Source organism: Diaporthe amygdali, assembly GCF_026229845.1.
Source record: "Diaporthe amygdali strain CAA958 chromosome Unknown NODE_2_length_3802984_cov_64_841326, whole genome shotgun sequence".
NCBI classification, from domain to species: domain Eukaryota; kingdom Fungi; phylum Ascomycota; class Sordariomycetes; order Diaporthales; family Diaporthaceae; genus Diaporthe; species Diaporthe amygdali.
Genome location: NW_026517022.1, coordinates 989,196 through 1,011,831, shown reverse-complemented (window position 1 = coordinate 1,011,831; position 22,636 = coordinate 989,196). Strand labels below are relative to the sequence as shown.

The following is a 22,636-nucleotide window of genomic DNA, read 5'->3' as shown; positions in this document are numbered from 1 at the left end:
CCGGGCCGGCGTTGGCACCCGGAGCGGGGACGGGAACGGACTTGGGGTGTAAATGCACGTCGGGCTCGCGCCTTTCGTACGACCGCGAGCTTAAGCTGAGTGAAGCATGGCCGCGGTGTCCACGGGCTGCTCCACGAACCCCTTTGCCGCGATGGGAGCCACCATTGTTCGATACCCCTGACCTTGACAGCATGTCCACGAGGCTGAAATAGGGTTGCAGCTCTCCCTCCCACCCGGTCTGTTGTCGTCGACGAGTAGCGGGCTCCATCCGTTCGCTCAATTTGTCACCGCTCGGGTCGCTTCCTACTCGCCAAGCGTGCTTCCCTCTGCACAGATATGCCTCATGTCATATTGCATGGCTGCATGGGTTCATGGCAGATCGATCAGTACCAGCGACACTCGTGACGAGCCTCCCTCGGTCGTGAAACGAACACCGACCTTGCGCAGATCGGTCCCGGACGAGACCCTGCTTCCGCTGCCTATCTCCAATATTCGGCTCCGAGACGCGGCTACGGCAGGACTGGCTGAACAAGGCCATCACTTCCAGTTCATTATCAAGTGCCGGAGATTCTGAGACGCAACATGTCAACATGAGCACCTCGACTTGATCACTGACCGCGGTCCAGAAATGATTGTCCTTCGACGTTCCATCCTCTGCGAGACTGGAAACAGTCCCCACGAGCGCAATCAAGCGAACGTCATCGTCACCACGTTGATCGGCGATTCAACTTGGAAATCCATCCATACATGACTCGGCTCGGCCACGATGCTCCGATCTGTTGATGCACGAACACAAAAGCCGACTGACAGGCCAAATCAAGCTGCGACGTGATGTGCAGTCCGGTACTTGATGCCGGAACCATTGGTGGCGACGGCCGGCACACATGCAACCCAGGTGCCGACAGCCAAGCCTTGAGGCTCTTTGTCTGTCCACACACTGCCGTTGGGCGATCTGATACTGACATCAAGGTGACAACTGAATTCGTTTGCTAACTACTGCGTAGCTCTGTCCAGCTCGCCCCTTGCCAATTCCGGTTCCAATGACGGGTAGATATCGGCCTAGACCCGATCGCGTGCGCCGGGGAGAGCAAGCCCATGCAGCAGTTACACGCATTTCTGTACCATTTCCTTGAAAGCGACTGTTTGGATGGCAGTACGCACACCAACCATCGATGCTGATCCGCGAATCTTGGTTAGGCCCACTCTGGTAGACCACTCTGGAACATTGCAACGGTCGGTAGTTGATCAAGGTACCAGGGTGCTCTGTCGGACATGACTACAGGTGAAATCATGGCCAAGAAAGAGACCGGTCATATTGTTGGTTGAGGCCCGATGGCGGTCTACAGAGCCGCTCGGGGAATGGCAATCCAAGACCTTGAGGGCCTCGCCAAGCGACAACGATCCCGCTCCTCGCCTGACTCTGCACCGCCGGTCTTGGAACCGCTGGGCGTGGAAACGGAGAGACCCCACTGGTCCCAGCAAGCGGGCGCGAAGCGGAGCTGATATCGCGATCATGGCTCACTGGGCCAAGCATTTCACAGTCCAGTCCTGATACTGGACGCACATGCTCGCATCCGCCACGTGCGGTAGAGCGCTCAGTGCCCACAAGTTCAGCCAAGTACCATCCGTCACCTTGAGGTACAAGGCCCTTTTTTCTCGTCTTCTACAATTTTCTGGGCTTCGGGTGGGTCTCCTTACATGCCTGTCATCTGACAGCAAGGATTTCCGCCGGTTCGCGGTTGAATTTTGCAAAGCACCACCCGTGCTAGCCATTCTACCACAACATATCCCCTATCGCCGATGATTCACGCCAACATGGCCCCAAAGCTGACAAACTGGCTAAATCTGTTTTTCATATCGGAAAAAATCAACTCCGGCTAGGCTGCTATAGTAACACCTATTTGTGAATCATTGAAGTGACCTCAACGGGCAGGCAGATCCAAGCGGGCAGAAAAATTCCTCTCGAGGAAGTTTGCTTCGTTTGGGAAGACGCGACCATCAGCGCGAAGCCGAATGCATGAGATCCGTCGCGAGTTAAGCGCGTGCACGCTGTGGGGACTTTACAGAACTGCCATCTGTTCCAGGAACGCGAATGCCACCGAAACGTGGGAGATATCTCGGCAACTGGTTCACAAATTCACGCACGCTTTTCTCGTTCTCCAGACTTCTGCGAATTTCTGGGGATTTTTTTTTTCGCGCGAGTGGTGTGAGTTTCGTCTGTTCTGGCAGTTTTGAGTACCCCATGCAACTCCAGGGATCCTAAACATTAGCCCTCGACTTTAATCGATTTAGAGTGGGACCATTTCCACAGGGCAGGACCCCGTGGGATAACTTCATGTGGGATGACAGGCCGAGTTATGTTGTGTAATAGGCAGGTAAGGATTCGCGAAAAAATGTTCAGCAGACCCCGTTGCTACCTCTACCCACGTACCCACCAGGCAGCATTAGAGTTCACCAATGTCGACAAATTCTATTATTGCTCTCTTAGGTATTGGGCGGGATCCCCGTAGCTCTCGGGCGGTCGAATCCGGAACCTAGCATGTACTCCATGAGATGGATCCATACTTAAATTTGACACGCAGAGGCCATGGAATCCGTCGTGATCTCGTGCCTTCTATGACGACAACAATCCCCGCGCGTGTCAAAACGGGGATTGGCCACAAGGCATGGGCCCAAACAAGAAGCAGCTTGCAGTGTATGCATGTATCCCGTTAAGAATAAAAGTCAGACTGTCTATTCTAGAGTGGCATAGCAAGTCACTTGAGTGATTTAGCCGAGAGAATGAAAGCGTTTCCGGACTTTCACATCGTCGGACCCCTGCAACAGTGTTTACCATTTCAGAGTTGCGGATCATAAGACCATTTTCGCTAATATGCTGTTGCTGGCATAAGAAAGTCTAACTCTATGCCCACCGAACTAGCTGCAACTCGCTCAGAGTTCATTGATACATGTGGCATTCATAAATACAGGTGGCAAGATAAAGTATATGTGCCGAGACACTCCCGCATATGTTAAGCTACAAGACAGTACCTGCATACGTTCGTATAGCTACGCCGTATATGAGTGTTCCTGGATCCAATACTCCCCCTTGGTAGCTACAACTGGTTATACCGGTACACCTATTTCCATTAGGTGAATGTGGGAAAGAGTGAGAGAATGCCATGATAGTAGATCATAATTTGTATTTCAAAATCTACTCACAGTATATTTCTGTTTACTACTGCTTTTGAATGACATATAATGCTGTTGTACTTGTCCAGATTAGAGCTCGCAAGCCATGGACGATCCGGGCTTTCACTTAAGTCTCCTGTGAGAATGACAAAGGGCCAGGCTTCAGGGAGAATTTGCAAAACTTTGGCTCGCATCAATAAAAATCTGAACAAGTGACTTTACCATTGGTATACAAAGTCCACTTATAGAACTATATTTGCCACATCGGGCCACGGGAAGATTCCCAGTGTCCTACGACGTACTTCTCAAGGGTGGTAGTTGAGGCTTACATCAGCACCCACTGACCGCCCAGCGCCCAGGTGTAGAGACCAGGCACCTCTCTGTATAAGCTACCCGGGCAAAAATCACCAAAAAAATCAGATCTCGATACCGCAACATCACAGTTGCAAGATGGACAAAAGAATGAACCGTGCAGGGATCGAACCTGCAATCTCCTGATTCGTAGTCAGACGCCTTGCCATTGGGCCAACGGTCCTGAGATGGAATTTCGGCTCCTAGAAAGGCATCATAGAGCTGTGAAAATATCAAGCAAGCCGAGAGGCGGCTTAGTGCCGTTTCGATACGCCAAATTTGACACTCCGGGGCATTTAAGCAAGCGGGAACTCCCGCATGTAGACTTTTGATCACTGAGGCAAATTCTTGAATATTCTGTACTGGCTCTTTTCCGTATATTCAAGCCTAAGGGGGGTCTTGGTCTAGGCTGTGCCGAAGACCCCACCCAATTCAAGGCACCGGAGGCCGAGGGCCGGCGATGACATTGACGAACAATTGCCGTTTCTCACCGGCTGCAAGACCGGTTGATCTCGGGAAACACATCAAATAGGATGAAAATCAGGGGTTGTGATTGTGTCACGCGAGGTCAAGTCATAGGGCATGTCATCCATAATCGGCTGGGCCCGAACCATTTCTCGGGCTCGGGCCCTCAGCGATGCGACGGTCCCCAGATCCGCAACTTACGATCATCGAATCGAATTGTCCCATTTCTCGGCACTCGAATTGTCGCAATTCTCGGCACTCGCTGCGCGCGAGTCCGAACCCGAGTTTTCCATTTCGACACTGGGGATATCTGCTGACCTACGTTTTGGTGCTTGCACACGCGGCGGTCGGCCTGGCTCGGTCCGCGAGGTAATTATTATTCCCTCACGACAGGCCCCCCAGATGGGGAAAAACCAAGCGAGACCCTCAGCCTGCTGTCAGGCTGCATATGCATAGTCGCCTTAGCTTAGATCAAGGCTCCAGCCAGCAGGAGCAGGTATATCGTTCCAGGCCCGGCCCGCTCATCATATTATTTTCCTCCGTGGGGTTGTAAATACATATCCACAGTTCTGTACCCGGCCCGAACTGGTTGTTTGTCTCCGAACACGGCGATCAGTGTGGACGGAAGTTATGTCACACATAGCGCACAGAAGGAGATTTACAAAGGCCGTGTTGTTGACTGTCGTATGTCGTCGACGATGACATAGCTTTCACCTATCCTCAACGTCGGGTTGTCCTTTGGCTGGTGTACCAATCTTACGTGACGAACTGCTACAGGACAAACTCCTGCGGAATAACCTACCACAAGATAACCTTCTCCGGGACAACCTACTGCGGGATACGCTTCTGTGCGATAGCCTACTGTAGGACGATCTACAGTGGGATGAGTTACCTAAACAGTGTGGGATAATATATACAGGGCGACCTTCTGTACATCTTGTGATACTAACCCGTAGTATTTCGTTTGTCAGACATATCTACCTAGATACAAGCCCCACAGTCTCTTTCCGACACCCCCTTCAGTACCTGCGTATACTCTCAGTTTCTCTGCGGACTGTAGTTCAGGCATGAACAGACAAGGACTGGAACACTGAACCGGACCCTGTTGAATTCACGCCTCGTCGCGAATGTGAATCACATTCACTGGTGTGGCCCCTTCGCAACTTCCTTCTCTTTTCCTTTCCGACTCACATTTTCCATGCTTCCGCCGGACTGTAAGCTGAAATATCCCGAGTCCGCACGACTACTTGCTTCGTCAGGCTGTCCGAGCCATGCAGCAATTTCGTCATCGAAGTCTTCGAAATCGATCAAGTCACTCAAGCTGGCAACTTCAGTCATGTTATTTGTTGTAGTGGACGAGAAGCAAGAGAAATCCTCTGAGAGATGTCTGGAGGGCCCCGGATCTATCTCAGTTGAAAATCCGTTTTCAATTCGCCACTTTTGTACATTGTTTTCGTGGTGCTGGCTTGCTCGTCGACTACTCTCTGGCTGTTCAATCCCTGGCTCGCATGACATGGCCCAATTTGTTGAGGTGTTCTGTTCGGTGCCGAAGGCCTGTACATTATGGGATGCAATCGCATCATTTCCCGTCAGTGTAAGCTGCGGAAATATCTCTGCCGTAAGGGGTGCTACACCCCTTTCAGTATTGCCGATTCCAGGCACTGACATTTCTGGTGTCTTTTGGGTAAACGTGCTAAACAATTGCGTGACAATATCGTGCACTAATCCTTCTAGCACTCCGTTTCCAAGAGCCTCACGAATGGTGGCATCCACAGACTCTTCGAGCTGGGGTCGTATAAGTCGTGGCAATTCCCTGCCGAAATGCTCTCTCAAGTCCGTCAAGTTACATGACTCTTGGCCCTCCACCGGCCCACCACGCTGGAAATCTACAGAGACAAATGTTCAGCGCATCGTCAGGGTCTCGTAAAATGACAACATGCTTACAGGGCGATGGAATATGGTAGTCGTTGGGAAACAGGATTTTGTACACTTGTATCCATTTGTCGTGTTCAGTACTCGCCTCTCGATTTCTCTTCCTTGACTTTAGTTTCGTGAGTTGGTCTTGACTGATCCCTTCTCGGCGAGACTCGTCTCGCACGACATCGCATGCTGTTTCTGCTTGACTATGTTGTACAAGCTGCTCGGAAAATCTAAAAGTCATGCAGCATCGGATGCATTGAAACGGTGGTTTTTGATGGCGTCGGTACAAATGCTCCCTGCCAATTGCATTAGCCATGGCTCCCAAGGCATTCGAGTGTGCGAGTAGAACACCGACTTGAGACGGTATATCGCTGTCCAGCCAGAATATGAGCAACTCCGTATTTGTCCATATCTCCGTGGATTGTGCTTCAAGAATGGGCATGCAAATTCGACAATCTCCTCTTTGTCTTCAGTCCCAGACTTCTGTGATGGAGGCGGCATACAGTCTTCGCCGTCAGTATCTTCATCACCCGAACCTTTGTGGCATCCCTTTCTCTTTTCTAGAGGAGGCCTTTTGCTTGTCCCGCAAGTCTTGACCTGCGACCAGGGCGGACCCCGAGACCCTTCCCCCTCGCTAGTACCGTGTGTCTGAAAGGCGAGCACAGCAAGCTTTGAATCTATCCACGAGACAATCCACGAGATTGTTCTGTCGATAAAAATATCTCGGCGCGATTCGACAAGAGAAGCCAGTGATATAAGGCTTTCTGAGACTGAGAGACTTTCGAAGCTTCCTCTCTCGGACATGTCTAACATATCGCGTGGTATGAACTCCGGCGTTGGACCAGTGTTGTCGTCATCTGACGTGAGGCCTGTCTTCCCTTTCGAGATTTGCTCCAAAGTTGATTCACTTGAAGCAGTCGGTGACAAGTTGGTATTGGTGGCTGGAGATGAAGCAGGACCGTCTAAATGGATACTTGATAGGACGCTATGACCTTCTATAAACCGTGTCGATAATCTATCTCCCAGAACCGGCCTAGTATTAGAAAAGTACGCTCTTGGTGGTTTCATTGGAACTGAAGGAATTGATAGAGTGCTAAACGGCCTTTGGTAATCCATTTCGATTTGCCCCGTGTCCTCTCGCAATGGCATTTGGCTTTCACTTCCAGCAACAGCCGCGACGCGGGTTTGACAGGGTTCTTGACTAAGCAAATCTTTATCGAGAATCTCCTTTCTGCTGAAACAAACCCCACAGTCGGATCTGGTACATTTGAGTCCCTGATCATGTTCATGTTGGAGGAGGCCGGCGAAGGTTTGGAATTCGCGGCCGTTGCAGCCATGCTCCCAACACTCAGGCTTCGTCTTAGGATGAACGGCTATAACGGCTGCCTCAAGCGGTCTTGGCTCATGTAGGGGAACAGACGCGGTGTTTACCGTACGGAGAGGCGATGGAGGAATATAAAGGGAGTTCCCCAGATATAGCCCGAGAGGTGATGGAGGAATAGGAATAGTGTTGTCCACAAGCATATCGAAAGCTTGTGGAGCTGGTGAGGCGCGATAGTTCCATCCATCTGAGTAAGGATTGATGCTGGGGTTATGGACAGCTGTTGAGTCCTGATGAACCAATCGAACTGAGTAGCCTTCGTTGCTAGAGATCACGCTGTGGGTGTCGCGGCCACAGTCCTCAATTTGCAACAACTCGGAGAGGCCAGACTTTGACGACGGCATCGCATCGAGGGCTTCTTTGCCTATCTGACCCTTTGGCTCGTATTGTTCTGAGTCTCTGCGTATTCTTGATGGAAAACTAGGAGACAAATGAGGCTTGGTCTCCGGATCGTTTGGTGGGGTCATCCATTGGACAAAACTCCTTTGCAGCCTTGGGGTATTGGGAGGCTTGGTCTCTGGATCATGTGGTGGGGTCAACGCTTGGGCAAAGCTTCGCTGCCTCGGGGTGTTGGGCAGCATTTTCGCGTTTGTGAGCGTTTGTGAGGTCTGGTCCGATACTTGGCTCTGAGATCCCAATATTGGTCCAAGGCTTGGTGCTCGGTGCTTCCTGGTGCTGTCAACGAGGCTTTCGAGAGGGTGCGGCAGACTCACATCGCTGGGCACAGACGACAACATTTTATATCCGCCAGAAAGGCTCTGAGGGTCAGATCCCGCGAGATCACTTGTGCGCTGCTGCGTGTGACGAGCGTGGCGTTTACTGCATGGGTGTGGGTGGCACCGCATGCCTGATGGCCAGGAAACGGGCTTGTGCCGCCGCCATTGGATGCAGCAGGATTGGAGATCTACCTCACCTTGTTGAGACTTGAGGCCGATTTTGCAAACGTGAATTTTGTGCGAGAATAACATGTTCTAAACAAGTTTAATTCATTAAAACTTTAGTCTTCGGCTGAGCGGTACACACCATGCGTCTTTACACACAAGATCTCACGGTTATCTGTGATACGAACAGCTCAGCGCGCAATGCCATTCTTCCGCGCCACCGTGATCATCTCCTCGAGGAGATCCTTCTCCGCCGGCGTCAGGATGCCATACAGGTGGTGGTCCGTAGTCAAGCAGCACATGTTGCCGTCGCCGAGGATCCACGCGCCGGGCTCCCTGATATCGTGCGGCTCGATGAGGTAGCTCTCGAACGTGCCGAACTTCCACTGCCGCCGGTCGAGGAACTTGTTCATCACCAGCCCGCCGTTGAACCAGAAGGGCTTGCCGTCCAGGTCGAGGTGCAGGAGCTGCGGCGCGCACATCTTCCGGCTGGGCTGCGGGACGGCTGAGGGGACGGCGGCTGAGGGGTCGAGCTCGTTTTCAGCCTCCGGATCCGTCATGTTCTCGGGGGCCGCCCACTGGGAGAGATCAGGCTTGTCCTCTTCTTCGCTTGGCTTCATTACGCCCAGAGTTCCCGTGTCGCCTTGATGGAAGACATAGTCGGTGTCGCCGACCAGTTCGAAACCCAGCCAGAATGTCTCTTTGTCGCCTGGGAATAAGTCAGAGCCGAGCTGGTGAGATCAAGAATGTCAGACGCTGGATGAGCTCACCATATACCATGTCATAGACGCCGACTTTGTGATCATCCCGATTCCCATCCCGGTCCGGCCCATTCATCCTCGTGACTAGAAGCATTGCCATGAAGTGTCGGTACGTATCGACGACCAACACACCGCTCTCTTGTTGGTGGCCGCTATCACCCGACCACAGCCTGCTCTGCTTGACATTCCTCGATACGGGCTGCGGGAGGATTGACTGCAACCAGCGCCTCCTAAGCTCTGGCATGATCAGACGATCCCGGAAGAACAGAGCTCCCGTCTTGACATACCCAGGGTCGTCGAACATCACTTCGGGGTTCCGGAAGAAGAAGCTGTCTGAATCGATGACTGTTTTTGGAGTACGTGTTAGCTGATGGGCCTCGGAGCCCAAGCTAGCGATTTCTCAGGACGGAATAGGGTACGGAATCGAATATAATCTTATACTCACAGATGACCTCCCGGAAGCTAGACAGCAGGATAGCAAAAGGCTTGATAGCCCAGCCCGCAAGGGTCCAGCCCTGATCGCGCACCATGGCCCCAATATCCCGCGTCACCACGCCCTCGAGGTCCTCGAGATCCTGCCTAGAGTCGCGGTTCAGATCGGCGTCGCTGGCGTACATGACTTCGATGGGCAGGTCGCAGCCGAGCCTTCGCAGGATGGGAATCTGCGTGAGAAGGTAGGCGACCTGGTCGTTGCCAGCTGTGAGGGCGATGCCGCGGCCGCCCTTCTGGATGTGCGAGCGGAGCGTCATGTGGTCGGGGAAGTACGGCGCCGTGAACGGGAAGAGCAGCTCGCTGAGCCGCACCAGCAGCTGGCGGTACGACTCGTACGCATGGACGGTCTCGGCCAGGTCGTTGTAGCCGTCCTCCTCGTTGTTGGAGATGCGGTGCTGGTCATGGATGTACTGAAGCACATCGTCGCGGATGTAAGTGCCGCCCTCTGAGTCGGGCACCAGGTGCAGGTCCTCCCAGGCTTCGAGGTACTTCTTGTAATTGCGCGTGCGGACCCCGAGTTCCCGGAGGCGTGCCTCGCCAGTCATTGAATCTAGAGGCTGTAGAAGACCGCGAATCTCCAATTCGCCTGGCAGAAGGTTGATGATCCGCCTGAAGGCCTCATCGAAGTCTTTCGTGGGAACAACCTCATGAGTCTTTCTCGCTGATCCACCACCCGGACGCTTCAGGCCATTTCTGTGCCCCTGGTGGTCCTGTCCCGTCAAAGGAGTCTGCCCTGGTGGGTCGAATGGTATGTCAGGATGAGGTCCATCGACATCGTCTGTCAAGCTTTCCTCAGTTGGGACCACCCCTTCCGGTGCTGCGTTCTCCTGAACACTTGGAGCGACATTTTGTGGCGGCAGTATTAATTCTTGGTCCTGAGAATATGGGTAATACTCGTAAATGAAGGCTATAATTAAGAATAACCATATCATCAAAAGTATCCGCCGTGTCTTGAGGGCCGACCTCGAGTTCCCACTCAAGGGCAGCAAGATCCGGCCTTCCTTCAGGGGCGAATCCGGAGGTGAGAATAACGCGCCCATGTTCAGGGACTTCTTGCAGGAGGTGGAATCACACGCCCGATGACGATGTCAGAATACTAAAAGGGCAACATTAAGAGCTGGAAGTGAGCAACCTTTTGAAAATCGGCGGCTGTGCGGAAGGGAGGACGGCACGGCTTGCAAATCCATCGTGCTGGGACGTGGGGGGGAGGGGGATCAACGCCTATTGAAGAAAGGGATGGGCAAAGACGCGCTGGTATTTCAAAAGATTCCAGTGCGATCCAGTCCAGTTTAGTCGAGCACGTCGAGCCCGTCAAGGGATATGTCGGGTGTCAGCTAGGAGACGGCGCGATGTTAGCCATCGTGTCGTCCGTGCCAAAAAGTGATGGTCTCGGGACGGCGTTCCGGGAGAGGCTCGTATGGGGGCACCTGCAGCTGCATGTGATGGGGAGGTAGTCACCCGCCATATAGAGTAGTCATTCGCCTTAGACCTCAAGTCAAAGAAAGGAAGGTAGAAATATTAGGCTGTTGACTGTTCTGGAAGAATATCAAGTTAGTCTGGGGACGCCACATTTCTTGGTACTGAGCAAGCTTTGGGGAACAGCGGAAGACCCTGGTCCGCGCTTAAGTGCTGTTAGCTAGCTAGCTACCTTAAGCATCGTAACCTTCATGTGTGTCTTGGCTTTAAATGATCGCGAGCTCCAAGCTTGTGCAAAATAAGGAAAAACTCTCTTCCTCACATCCCAATCTTCCTCGCTAGTGCTTCAAGGGCATCTTCGTCCTCGCCATAATGCGCGCCATCAACCTCCTCAAATTCGACTTCCTCAGCCTCGTCGTGCGAGCCATGCTCCGACATAGGCGAGGCAGGATAGGAACTGCCAGGACTGTCGTCCTCGACCAGGGAACCGTTGGAGCTATCGAAGGCGGCCTGCGCGCCTGGACGGTCGCCCGTTGAAATGGCGGGATTGGCGCTGTGCTGGCCCTGAACTTCCTCGCCAGCGTTAGTGAAAACGGTCAACATCTGGCCGCGATGAACGACCTGGCCGCTCGATGTGCGAACATAGTCTTCGCCGGTCTCCCCATCTTCTGAAACAGCACCTCTTTCAGTTGCGTTGCCCCCCTTCTCTGGTCGGACATCCTGAAGGAGTTGTTGTGTGTCTCCTTCCAGACCAATACCACGGGGCAGCAAGGCATTGTCCGGCATCTCGATTTCTGTCCTGTCAGCCACCAGCTCTTCGTCATCTGTCTGCTGGCCATGTTGGCTGTCGTCCCGGTTCATCCAGGTAGACTTCCGCAGTGCACGAACTTCGCCCCCTCGACCCAATGCCACCCGAGCTAGCTCTCGATGGAATAGCCATGGGAAGCTAATCAGTGGCATTTGGATCTCCTCCAATTTACCGTCCGCGTCAGGCTTTGGCGTCGACCGCTCTCTCACTGCGGCCCTCACCTCGTTGTGAGTGACGATATACATCGCCGCCACGAATCGGTCAAGCTTCTCCAGGTTGATCATGGAATTGGCGAACGCAAAAGTCTGCGTCTGCTCTTTTCCAGCCACTGCCTCCATGCACATCGCTCGGAAACGGGCCTTCAATGCGTCGACCTCTCGGCCAACATTCTCTTGGAGTTTGTAATCGCTACCTACACGAGGTTTGGAGAGAATGAATGTTGACCAAATCTCGAACTCGGTAACAGGTGCCTCATGCTGGCCCATCAGCCGGCGCATGGCGATGTCATACGCGGCTTTGATCTCGCTGGCCTTTGTCAGGATCTCTTCTTCCAGCTGGTAACGCGACAGGATGCGAGTGTCGAAAGACTTCTCGTAAGCGGCATGAAATTCTTCGATTTTGATCCGGTCGTAGATTTGACCTAGCGCAGAGGTAGAGCGATAGCTGGACTTGTCCCTTTCCATCCAATGCGGCCACTTCCTAGGCTGAAGGCGTCTTTGCATGACCGCAGGTTTGCCAGACTTGATATAGTCAACAGCCTTGGAATGAAGCTTGGCGAGTTCGATGCCTGAGCGAAATGTTAGATTGTTATGCCGAAAATAATCAGAGTGGCTTGCTTACACTTTGGATGCTTGACACCCCCTGGCAATTGGTCTGCTTGGGCAAAGTGTGCTGTGGCGATACGGCCGAGAGAATCGTTCTTCATATACTGGGCAAAAAACCTAGTGACATCCGCGATTTTCACGTCTTGTGGCTTGTCCAGCCCAGGAGTCGAGGATTCCGCATCGTGATCCAGTGGTGGATGGTCCCATTCCTTTGGGATGAGTCGCTGGTCCCAGTAGACAAAGTAGTCATCTCCGTCCATATCGCCTCCTGAACACATGCTTGGGATATCTCTGTCTCCAGTCTTTGGGAAGACGACCACGTTCTTCAGATGTCGCAACTCAGGCACGTCCACTGCCTCAACAACCCGCACATCGCCGGGATGTAACGATGGGTTGCGGCCAACGACGCAAAGCCCGGTAATAACTTCGTAATTGGTAGTATGTTTACCATCAGTGCCCTCGATAGGCACCTGGACGAAGATTTGAGGGAGAGACTCAATACGGTTGTAACCCTTGCCCTCAATTGCTTGCGAGTGACCCCTTAGCACACCAATCTCGTCGACGACGCCGAAAATCATCGCACTATTCTTGACACTGATGGCGAATTTATGCTTTAACCTCTTGAGTACCCAGCACTTCCACAAGCGAAGTAAGGTCCAGAGAAATGGCTCTTCAGAATCCATGAACGTGTCGACCATCTCCGCCATTGTTAATGTTGTTTGATTTTCATCGACTTGAGATCGAAGGAGCTCGCCGGCCTTCATGGAGTCCGCCATGGCTTCTTCGTACTCCTTGAGCTCATCATCGAGCATACTGACGAAGACAGCCTGATCCACGCCTAAAGCGACCAGTACAGGTATCACCTGCTTATTCAGAGTCGCATGGGAGAACACAGAGGTCTTGATGATCTCTAGACCGTTGTATATGGCCTTGAATTTCTCTTGAGAAGGTCGGATATGGACCTCGCTCGCTGGGACATCAGGCCATACGACCACAACGCCCTTGCAACCACCCATTCTCATTTGGAAGCACGAAGGCGTCTCTGGCAAATCACGCTCGCTTGCAATCATCTTTGCAAAAAAGTTGGATATCTTGCCAACTCCATCCGTGAAGTTCCAAATGTTGTCACCAGTTCGCCGCTGTATATCGTTTATCTGGCGAAGTTTTGGTATGCTGATACCATTGACCTGTCGTGTTGTCGTGAAACACTGGCCCATTCTCGCGGCAAATTTTCCAACGGAATGGATATGCCGGAAATCTCCCATCCAGTTGCGGATGGATGCACAAGTGACATGATCCGTTTCACAAAAGAGGAATGCGCCGTTCTCCCTGAACTGGGAGTTGCTGAACGCCAAGAATTGGTAATGACGGTCTCCGATGATAACGCCATTTCGCATAACCCTGTGAACACGGGTGTACAGGTTGTCATCTTTGTTGGAATCCTGTGATGAAAATATCTTGCCAAAGGCCATCTCGTCGGTAAATTGGACTCGGAGGAATCGGTCAGTGAGGTCAGAGTATTTCCGAAGTATGCGATTGGTCAACTCGACGCAAGGAGTCTTGAAGTAGATCGTGGTGGGAGTAATAACAGCCCTGCGGACCAGTGTTGCGTAGGGGGGAATTCTTGCATTGGGACAGTAGTGAAGTATTCTCGGTTCGTCGAAAATCCTCATGGGTTCATAGAACTGCCTGTTAGCTTCAGCGACACCTTCGAGCATCATCTTGGCTCTATCCGTGTCGAAGCTGTTGAGTTTTTCGAGAAACTGGGCATCGACGCTGTATTCGTTGATGAGTCCATGAGAAATACAGACCTCCAATTGATACCGCACTGGAAAGTCGAGGTGATAGGTATTCGTTGAGCTAAGAAGCTCCAGTGTCATCTCGGCTGAGTAGTCGAGCAGCTTCCAGACGTTGGAGGCACCGGGACTAACGAGATCAAACTGGTCTACCTGTATGATCTTGACATTGTAATCTTCCAAATACGTTCTGACACTCTCCCACTCGGTTTGAGAAGTGTCCATCTCGAGATAATAGGTTGTCCAGCGGCCAAACTCGACAGATTGCCCGGCTTGCTTCTCAAGCCTGGCGGGAAGGTGTTTCAGCCTGTGCATCTGGCTGGAAATATCGGTCTGCCGGGCCCACAAGTCCCATTCCTGCCACAGTGACTGCTCATCGTCATGAGAGACGGGCAAGAGGCCGTAAAGTTTAGGAGGATTCGGTAAATGCATGGCCAAAGCCCAGGCGCCGTTGTTGCGGGTGCCCCAGACGATCTTTGTAGGGTGGCTGAAATCAATTTGCATCTTGAAGACTTTACGGCCGTAACGGCCGACGTTGACCTTGAATTGAATCTCAAATTGTCTCTTGGAGAACTTGGTCAACATCACAATGTCCTCATAGCTGAACTGTGGCAGGTTCAACATCGTGGATTCGCTGGCCATCATCCCAAACATCAACTTTGTGGGCAGGAATTCCTTCCGGCAAAATTTGGGAGGGATGTACCTATTGCACGGCGTTCGGATACTGTTCGAGAAGTATGGTCTCGCCTCAAAGGATACTCGCAGATTTGAGGAGTCTGCTCTGTTGATGGGAATGGAATCGTCAGGCCCGCTCCAAGTCGGCCATCTGCTCGGAGGCGGCTCAATCATGACTCTCACTTTTCCGTTCCTTTTTCCGTCGTCATTCTCATATATCTCGATCCTGTTGATGCTGAGGTGATCAGCAGTCAACGACTCCCAGATTTCTTTGATTTTGATGTCTGTTGGGAGTCCAAACATGTCGATGGTCAAGCTCTGGGCAGCGCTCAGGTTCGCACCCGTCAATGGGGCTGGTGTGCCGCGCTGCTGTGGGCGCTGTGACGGACGCTGATGTCCTCGCAATGGCACAAATCTATTCTGCCGCGAAGGTAGAAGACCCCGAGGGTCGCTTGTTCGAGCTGGAACATGGGGCTGAACCGAGCGGCCTTGATGGGAGCCGAAAGAGCCGGAATTTTGGCCTTTTGCATTGCCATTGGACATGTTTGTCGTGCCCAGCGGTCGCGAAGGAGTTAGAGTACCGGATGGTTGAGGTTTGGGATGAATTAGGTCAGCCCCATGGCCTGTAGTAGGAGAGCGATGCAGGGCAGAATTCCTGGCATTGCCATCATCTCCATTTACGTGTGGAACTGATGCAGTCCGGGTGTTGTGAGTCAGAGTCGAGTTGCCATACTCGGTCGAAGGACCTCTACTAGGTGAGGTTGGATGTCTGTCGTGAGAAGACATGGTGACTTTGTGAAGAGTATGTGAGTTGGGTCTCTGCAGTTCTTGTGCCTGGTGTGCTAGTTCAGCACTGAGACCCATGAGGTATCGAAACAGTGAGTTTTGTAGTCGTTGAGGACAGTTCAGTCCACGAGAAACGATGATGAAAGTGTGACAGTAAGTTGGGAAAGAGATTAAGAGTTGCGGTTTAGACTTGATAATTGAACAGAGAAGAGCGAGAAGAGATGCCAGGAAGACGTGCAATGTGTAAGGGGCTGCAGATTTCCACACGAGCTTCTCGTGAGCGGTCGGCTGACCAGGTGGTTGGTGGTCTGGCTGGTTGTCGTTGACACGCAAGACGAGAAACTGTAGAACCAAAAGAGGAGTCGAGGCAAAGCAAGGCACCGCAATTTATCTTTCCCAAGCAAGCAGACAGCAACCCCGAAGATCCCAAACAAGACAATACTGAGAACTTGGGATTGTTGTAGTCAAACGCAGAATGGGAAACAATGGGTGGGTTGACGTGTTGAGGTTTTCAGGCGAGTTGGCGAAGAGAGAAGGAGCTGTGGAAGCTGGTTGAAGGTTCCCTGGGGGAGCCACGAACAAACAATAGCTGGCTGTTCTCCAATCGGCACCACGCACCCAGGCACTGTACAAACTTCCCACCACCGTGTCAAGGAGACAAGCAAGCAGGGACGCCTTGAAGTCTGTCAGAGATGTTCTTCTCATCTCTTCATCTGCCCGCCTACCACATGCAGGAAGATAGGTCAACGCACTAGGTGCGAAGGGGCTTTGAGGTATCCGAATAACGGCCTGTATGCGATGAGCTCAAGTTGATCCCGTCTGATCAGTAGACTAGTATCAGAGTAAAGAATGTGCTTTTCGAGCTGCACTGACTTTTATGTGTCCGTCCATCGAGACACGAAAAATAGAGAACAATGCTCCCTTGGGACTTGGGCCCATGTTGCTCCATGTACAGTAATGCCAAAGCCACCTCAATGCGATGCAAAGCAAAACAACCAGTAGACACGGCCGCTCTTACCATTCTGCTCCCATATACTCACGCCATCTTTCATCTGATACCCTGACATGACCTACCCAAAGGATGCCCAACATGTTCGCTCCATGCGATGCTCTGCCCGCTGTCTAGTACTCCCAGAACCATCGGACGCCATCACAACTGGCGGTCAAAGATCTTGCCAGGATTCCTTTGCAATTCGTCAGCCGCTAGACTTCAAAGGTGAAAAAAAAGGAAGGAAAAAAAAAACCCCGTTGTTACGGCGCACTCACATAATCCAGCGCGGATCCAGAGACCCTTTGATCTTGCGCATGACATCCAACGTCTCGGGCCCGACCTCCAGCAAGAGACTCTCCTTCTTGCCCCACCCGATTGAGTGCTCACCGGTACACGTACCCTCCATGTCGATCGCACGCTTCACCATCTTCTTGACGCATTCCTCGACCTTCTCCCGCTCGCCGTTGACGGGATTGTACAGAATACTTTCGTGGAAGTTGCCGTCGCCGATGTGGCCCAGGATCGACGCGAACAGACCCAATTCGTCCATCTCCTTCTTGCTGATCTCGATGATATCAGCCAGCCTGCTGAAGGGGACGGCCACGTCGGTGCTCCCTATCAGGCCCCTAGATTAGCAAAATCGCCACCCACATAGGAATTCGTAAAGATTGGGGGTGGCAGGGGCTAACTTACAAACCTCCTCCCCGCCCTTTCTGAGCGCAAGCATGCTCCACAAGCTCTCCTTCCTGGCACTCCACAGCAGCTTCTGCTCTCTGGAGTCCTTGGCAAACTCAAAGTTGGAACCGCTGTTGCGCTTCGCGATACGCTGCACGCTGCCAATGTTCTCCTTCACCGACGCCTTCGTTCCCGCGAACTTGAAGAATAGCGTCGGCACTTCGTCCCACACGCGCGGCGCCGTCGCACCGCCTAGGTTGACTACGCGCATCTGCACTTCGTCCATGATCTCCATCGCCGCGACGGGGATCCCCGTCTGCATCACCTCGGCGGCGGCCGCGGCCGCATCGCGGATCGATGGGAACGTCACAACTGCTACCGAGAGGTCCTCCGGGATGACCGCGAGCTTGAGCGTTGCTGCGAATGTATGTCAGAGACACGAATGATAGATCTTCCAAGGTGGGTGGAAATTTTTACCTTCGGTCACCAGGCCTAGTGTGCCCTCGGATCCGACAAAGAGACTATTAAGATTATACCCCGCCGAAGACTTTCTCGGCCGTCGGCGCGTCTTGATGACCCTACCATCAGAGAGCACGACAGTCAGGTTGATGACCCAGTCCTTCATCGTGCCATATTTAACGGCATTGGTGCCGGAACAGTTGGTCCCAATCATGCCTCCTATTTTCGCACTCGGGCCTGCGTCACTTGGTCAGCCTTGGCAACTCATATCTTACACTGGGCACAGCTGGCTCAGTGTGAATCTAGATTTGTGCCAACAAAATTGATGGCATCAGGGCAAACTTACCAGGGTCAACCGGGAAGAAAAGCCCACTGCCCATCTTGCTCAATTGCTCATTCAGATCCTGCCACCCAATGCTGGGTTGCACAACGATATCCATGTCCTCCTGGTTGAACTGGACGATCTTGTCCATGTAAGCAAAGTCTACGCTTATTCCGCCAAAGGGTGCCGAGAAATTGCCCTCGAGCGATGACCCGCCTGAGTAAGGGATGATGGGGACGTGGTACTTGTAGCAGACCTGAGCGATAGCGCTCACATCCGCCGTGGATCGCGGGTACGCCACAGCCACCGGTAGGCTTTCCGTGTTCACGGTGGACCATTCCGAGTATCCATGCGCATGGAGGTCGTCTGGGTCCGTGGATATAATGTCCTCATCCGGGCCTATTGCGTCGCGAATTTCTTGGATGGCCTGTGTCAGTGTCAGCCCTGCAGCCATGATGCTTTTCTGTGAAGGCTCCCCTCCAGCTTTGACCACAAACAAGGGGGATTCTTACAATCTCCATTTCCCGCATGCTGGCATATCGCGGCATCTGCTGCTTGCTATCCAGCAAAGTGGGCCCTTTTCCAGTCCCGCTCGTCGTCATCGTCGCAAGACCCCAGCCCAACACACCGGCGAGAAGCGCGACTCCAAGAACGCCATTCCCGGTCCACGCCGGGGCCGAGTCCCCTCCGGCACCCGTGCTGGGCTGAGCCTTGGTGGCTGTTGTAACGCTGCTGGTACTGGCATTTCTCCGGTTCGGTTTTGCTGTGATCGGCAATGCAGGCGAGGGCCGCAGATTGACTGTCCTGCAGGCCGCAGCAGCAGCAGCAGCGCCGCCAACGCGCCCGAGGGCACAGGTTGGCGGCAGAGCCCTCCAGGCCAATTTGACCGACATGCAGGCGACGGGGTTGGATGCAGCTGCCGAGTATCACAACCTTGGCTTCTGATTGGGAGTCAAGCAGCTGTTATGCAGTCTATCGGGCTCAGGGCTGGGAGATGCCACGGCAATTGCTGCAGATCCTAGGCAACCCTTGAATCGCTCCTCGTGCTGGCCAGTGAGGTGTTTTTGTTTCCGGTGGCGAAGTTCAACGACAGAGCCCGCGACCACAAGTAAAGAAGAAAGCTGGGAGAGGAGACGATGAGTGAAGTAGAGGAATAAGAACAAGAAAGTAAGCTCAATCGGGCAGCAAGCAGCCAATGTGTCGTGTTAGACACCAGAAACTTTATGTAGGAGTGTGAAGTGGTGTAGTCACTCGAAGAGAGACTGGATATCTACTAAGCAGGGCTAGGCAAAGCTGCGAAAGATGACGGCAAAATTGCCCCGTGAGTGACAGAAGCAGAATCTGCCGTACCGAGCAGCCTGAGCTTGATATAGAGTGCGATGATAGATCAAGGCAATACCTTGAGTAGGTAGGTGGTAGTGTGCTGCCAAGGAGTATCTGGTTCTAGATCGGATCGATGAGAAGACTGAGTGACAGCCGGAGGGCTACCACAAGGGCAGGTGTACTTGGGTGGTGGGTATCCCACAGGCAGGAGATTCGAGAATTGGGCAGAGCAGCAGACACGAGAATGGGGGTGTACATGAGCCCATTTATATCACGTCTATCGAGCCTGCTGTACTGGCAGCCGAGTCCAGGTTGCAGTCAATGGCGACCGAAACTGGTCTCGTGAGTGGAGACAATGTTCAGAAAGACCCAATCGGTGAATATGAGGGGTTTGGACCAGTCTGACCACGAACATATGAAATGTAGAGCGAGGAAGGGGGCGGAGTGCGGCAGCTAAGTTCGTAGACAAGGAAGCTGTCTGTTGGTGCCGGGCGAGGACGGCCACGACGAGCTGGATATGACGAACGTTGTCGTCCAAGACATTAGGAGAACGAAGGAGTCTCGTGGTGCGGAGACGGAGCGGGCTACTGGCCACTGAGTGAGTGAAAGACTGGCACAACCCTGCCGAAAAGCGATGGAAGGATGTGGGTTGTAAGGAGGCAGATGTCTAGTTCAAGGCACACGGCGGCTGCCAATGCTAGGTGCTACATTGACGATTTACCTTGTGTAAAGGGGCCTGGGCCCGAGGAAGGAAAACCGAATCAACGTGATCACGCAAGCTTTGGGATACGTCGGTATCCCGCGTCCTTCGCCGGCTTAGCAAGGGTTCGTGCCGGTCGACGCCCTTTAGTTCCGTGGGGTGGATCGGATGTAGTGGGACAGAGAAGCCGGTCCAGCACTTGCCAGCCCTCTTCGAGCTTGAATTCCGACCTCGCTCATCTTGTCTCATGGCGCCACTCAATGTATACCAGGCAAGACACTTCGGGCTATTTCACGACAGTCTGCCAACTGCCCACATGAAGCTCGCCGGCTGTTGAAGGAATGCCGAAGCCGAGCAGGTCAGGTTCAAGCGACGCCCAACGTAGCCGTCATGCCCAGTTTCTGTCTCTGTCTCACATGTTGTATCCCAAGCCCTTGTTGACGAATAGTCGCCCGCAGGTGGTGTCTCGGTGCCTGATCTGTGTGTAGAGAAATTGCTCCTCGAGCCCAGTCACTCGGAATACGCCAAGTAGACCCAAGAGTCTTCAGCAGATCGTACCCATTCCGTCCTACCACGCGCACAGCTGGAGTAATATCGCCAGAAGTTGCGGTGACGACCCAGTTCGTGACCGTGGTAGGACAGACTGTAGTAGAGCCTCCGTCCTAGGCTGTGATCCTCTCTTGCTGCAATTTTTTGTGATTTGGATAAAGAGTGGCCCATCGAATGAGGTACGCAGACACTGACGAACGACCGAGCACGGGACTGTGAGACCATGCGCTCAACCCTACTTACTAAATGAACACGCACCGTAGAGAGCTGGAGGAGCGAGACATTGACCTGAGGATCTTTTCTCGGGGTTGACAGCCACCCCTCAACGGGGCTAGGCCTGCAAGGACACTCAACTCGCATGCGAGCTACTGCAAGAGAACCAAAACGATGGTTCAAGTGCCAGCTGATCGCGCCGGCCGGCAACCAAGGCACGGTGCTGGTCCCAGAATGTTGCCCCCCGTACCAATGTCTGTGTGGAAGTCATGAGGCCCGATGCGGCGGTGACACAGCCGTGCGTGTGGCGACGAGGCGCTCTCTGGGGCAAGACGGATGCTTGCTTCTCCTCCCCCAGACTTTAGAAAGCGCGGGGAAGGTGTCAAAACGCCTGCTGTGGAACCAGACGGAACGAAACCGGTCCACTTTGTGGAGGGCTGAGTTGTTGTTCAATGTGCTTCTTCGGGGCAATCGTTGGCGACAGCTGAAAAACAAGGTGAAGTCATCCTTGGATCCCAAGTAAATCTGATCTGTTCGTTCAGCCCCACCGCCTGGGGCGATCAGACCGTTGGGCGATCATTGCTCCCCGGGGATCCTCTTCCAAGAACGGCATTCCGAGCTCCCCTCCCAAGGTACCCAGTTTTTCTACTTTAACCCCGGATTTCGAAGACATCAATGAACCTGTGACTGCCACTCTCGCCTTGCATCACAGTAATCCATACCTACGTGTAGGATTCCTGCCAGCTTGCATGAGACCGGAAGCCTCGATAGCCGCCTGCAGGTACCCAGGCCTTTCAGGAAGCGAGGATATTGTGCGCTCCTACACTGTTCAGGCACACCCCAACTGCGCCGCGTATTGACGGGCCGACATATAGGATGCCCTCCTCAACATCTGCAGTGTGACCGACATGAGAGGAAGGCCTGCGCCGCACAACACCGAGGCTGGACTCGCCTGTCGGGGCTCACCGCGGCTATGGTAGGGTGAAAAAAGACGTACATGGAGCAGCTCGTGGCAGCCTGTGTGCGACAGCATAGTCGGTGTGCTTCACGCAACCTTGTGCTGCCTCGACGGCCTTCGGCACCAGCAAAAGCCTCATCAACGACCTTGGCGAGCACAGAACGTTACGGTCGGCCACCCTCCCACCAGATCTGTGATACTCAACGGAGATGGGGCGAATTCAAGTCTTACACGACGCTCGGTTTCTTTCCTGTTCTGGGCCTTCACCTGCAACCTCGGACGGTCACGAGAGGGCGTCCCATCTACCCCTGAGTGGCTGGAAGAACGGTGTGTAACACAATGAACGCTGACGGTGAACTTGAGGGGTAAGTAATCAAAGTAAAGTGAGGTAAGCTGAGGCGGGTCCACCTCCGTACACCACATCGAGACGACTTCCTTTTTCTACTCTCCATATGCTGTACAGGGCAATACACGTCGTGCTCTCGCTTCGGTGGAGTGCCCAAGGTGCCCCTCAATGTGATTGGGAATTCCGGGGTGGGACAAGGAGGGAGGAGAAGAAGGAAAAAAGAAAGTTGACGTGAGATGAGAATTACCACATACATAGTACGCTCAAGATTGGACGCTCCCGCCGATCTCTTCGCTATTGTTCAATTGTAACGCGAGAGTGCGGCTCCTTGCTTGGTGTTAATCACGAACATGAGGGGGGAGTCGTCGTTGCG

General features: G+C 53.1%; 5 protein-coding genes across 5 annotated transcripts; all 5 read right to left on the bottom strand.

Moving 5' to 3' along the window:
• Positions 1-5,127: 5,127 nt before the first annotated feature.
• On the bottom strand, positions 5,128-6,317 carry J7T55_011663 (uncharacterized protein; the record flags this gene model as incomplete). The annotated part of the gene is made up of 3 exons (XM_053136470.1): positions 5,128-5,873; positions 5,932-5,976; positions 6,263-6,317. 3 exons carry the CDS (start codon positions 6,315-6,317, stop codon positions 5,128-5,130), a joined length of 846 nt encoding a protein of 281 aa, XP_052999469.1.
• A 654-nt stretch (positions 6,318-6,971) lies between these two features.
• J7T55_011662 (uncharacterized protein) lies at positions 6,972-7,869 on the bottom strand (the record flags this gene model as incomplete). The annotated part of the gene is made up of 2 exons (XM_053136469.1): positions 6,972-7,280; positions 7,339-7,869. 2 exons carry the CDS (start codon positions 7,867-7,869, stop codon positions 6,972-6,974), a joined length of 840 nt encoding a protein of 279 aa, XP_052999468.1.
• A 491-nt stretch (positions 7,870-8,360) lies between these two features.
• On the bottom strand, positions 8,361-10,462 carry J7T55_011661 (lpha-mannosyltransferase; the record flags this gene model as incomplete). Its single annotated transcript, XM_053136468.1, has 3 exons — positions 8,361-8,878; positions 8,940-9,275; positions 9,376-10,462. The coding sequence occupies 3 exons, from the start codon at positions 10,460-10,462 to the stop codon at positions 8,361-8,363; spliced, it is 1,941 nt and encodes a 646-aa protein (XP_052999467.1).
• Positions 10,463-11,156: 694 nt separating this feature from the next.
• J7T55_011660 (RNA-dependent RNA polymerase RDP-1) lies at positions 11,157-15,727 on the bottom strand (the record flags this gene model as incomplete). Its single annotated transcript, XM_053136467.1, has 2 exons — positions 11,157-12,433; positions 12,487-15,727. The coding sequence occupies 2 exons, from the start codon at positions 15,725-15,727 to the stop codon at positions 11,157-11,159; spliced, it is 4,518 nt and encodes a 1,505-aa protein (XP_052999466.1).
• Positions 15,728-16,877: 1,150 nt separating this feature from the next.
• On the bottom strand, positions 16,878-19,067 carry J7T55_011659 (glycolate oxidase; the record flags this gene model as incomplete). The annotated part of the gene is made up of 6 exons (XM_053136466.1): positions 16,878-16,911; positions 16,994-17,333; positions 17,412-17,810; positions 17,871-18,089; positions 18,199-18,601; positions 18,687-19,067. 6 exons carry the CDS (start codon positions 19,065-19,067, stop codon positions 16,878-16,880), a joined length of 1,776 nt encoding a protein of 591 aa, XP_052999465.1.
• Between the last annotated feature and the right edge of the window lie 3,569 nt (positions 19,068-22,636).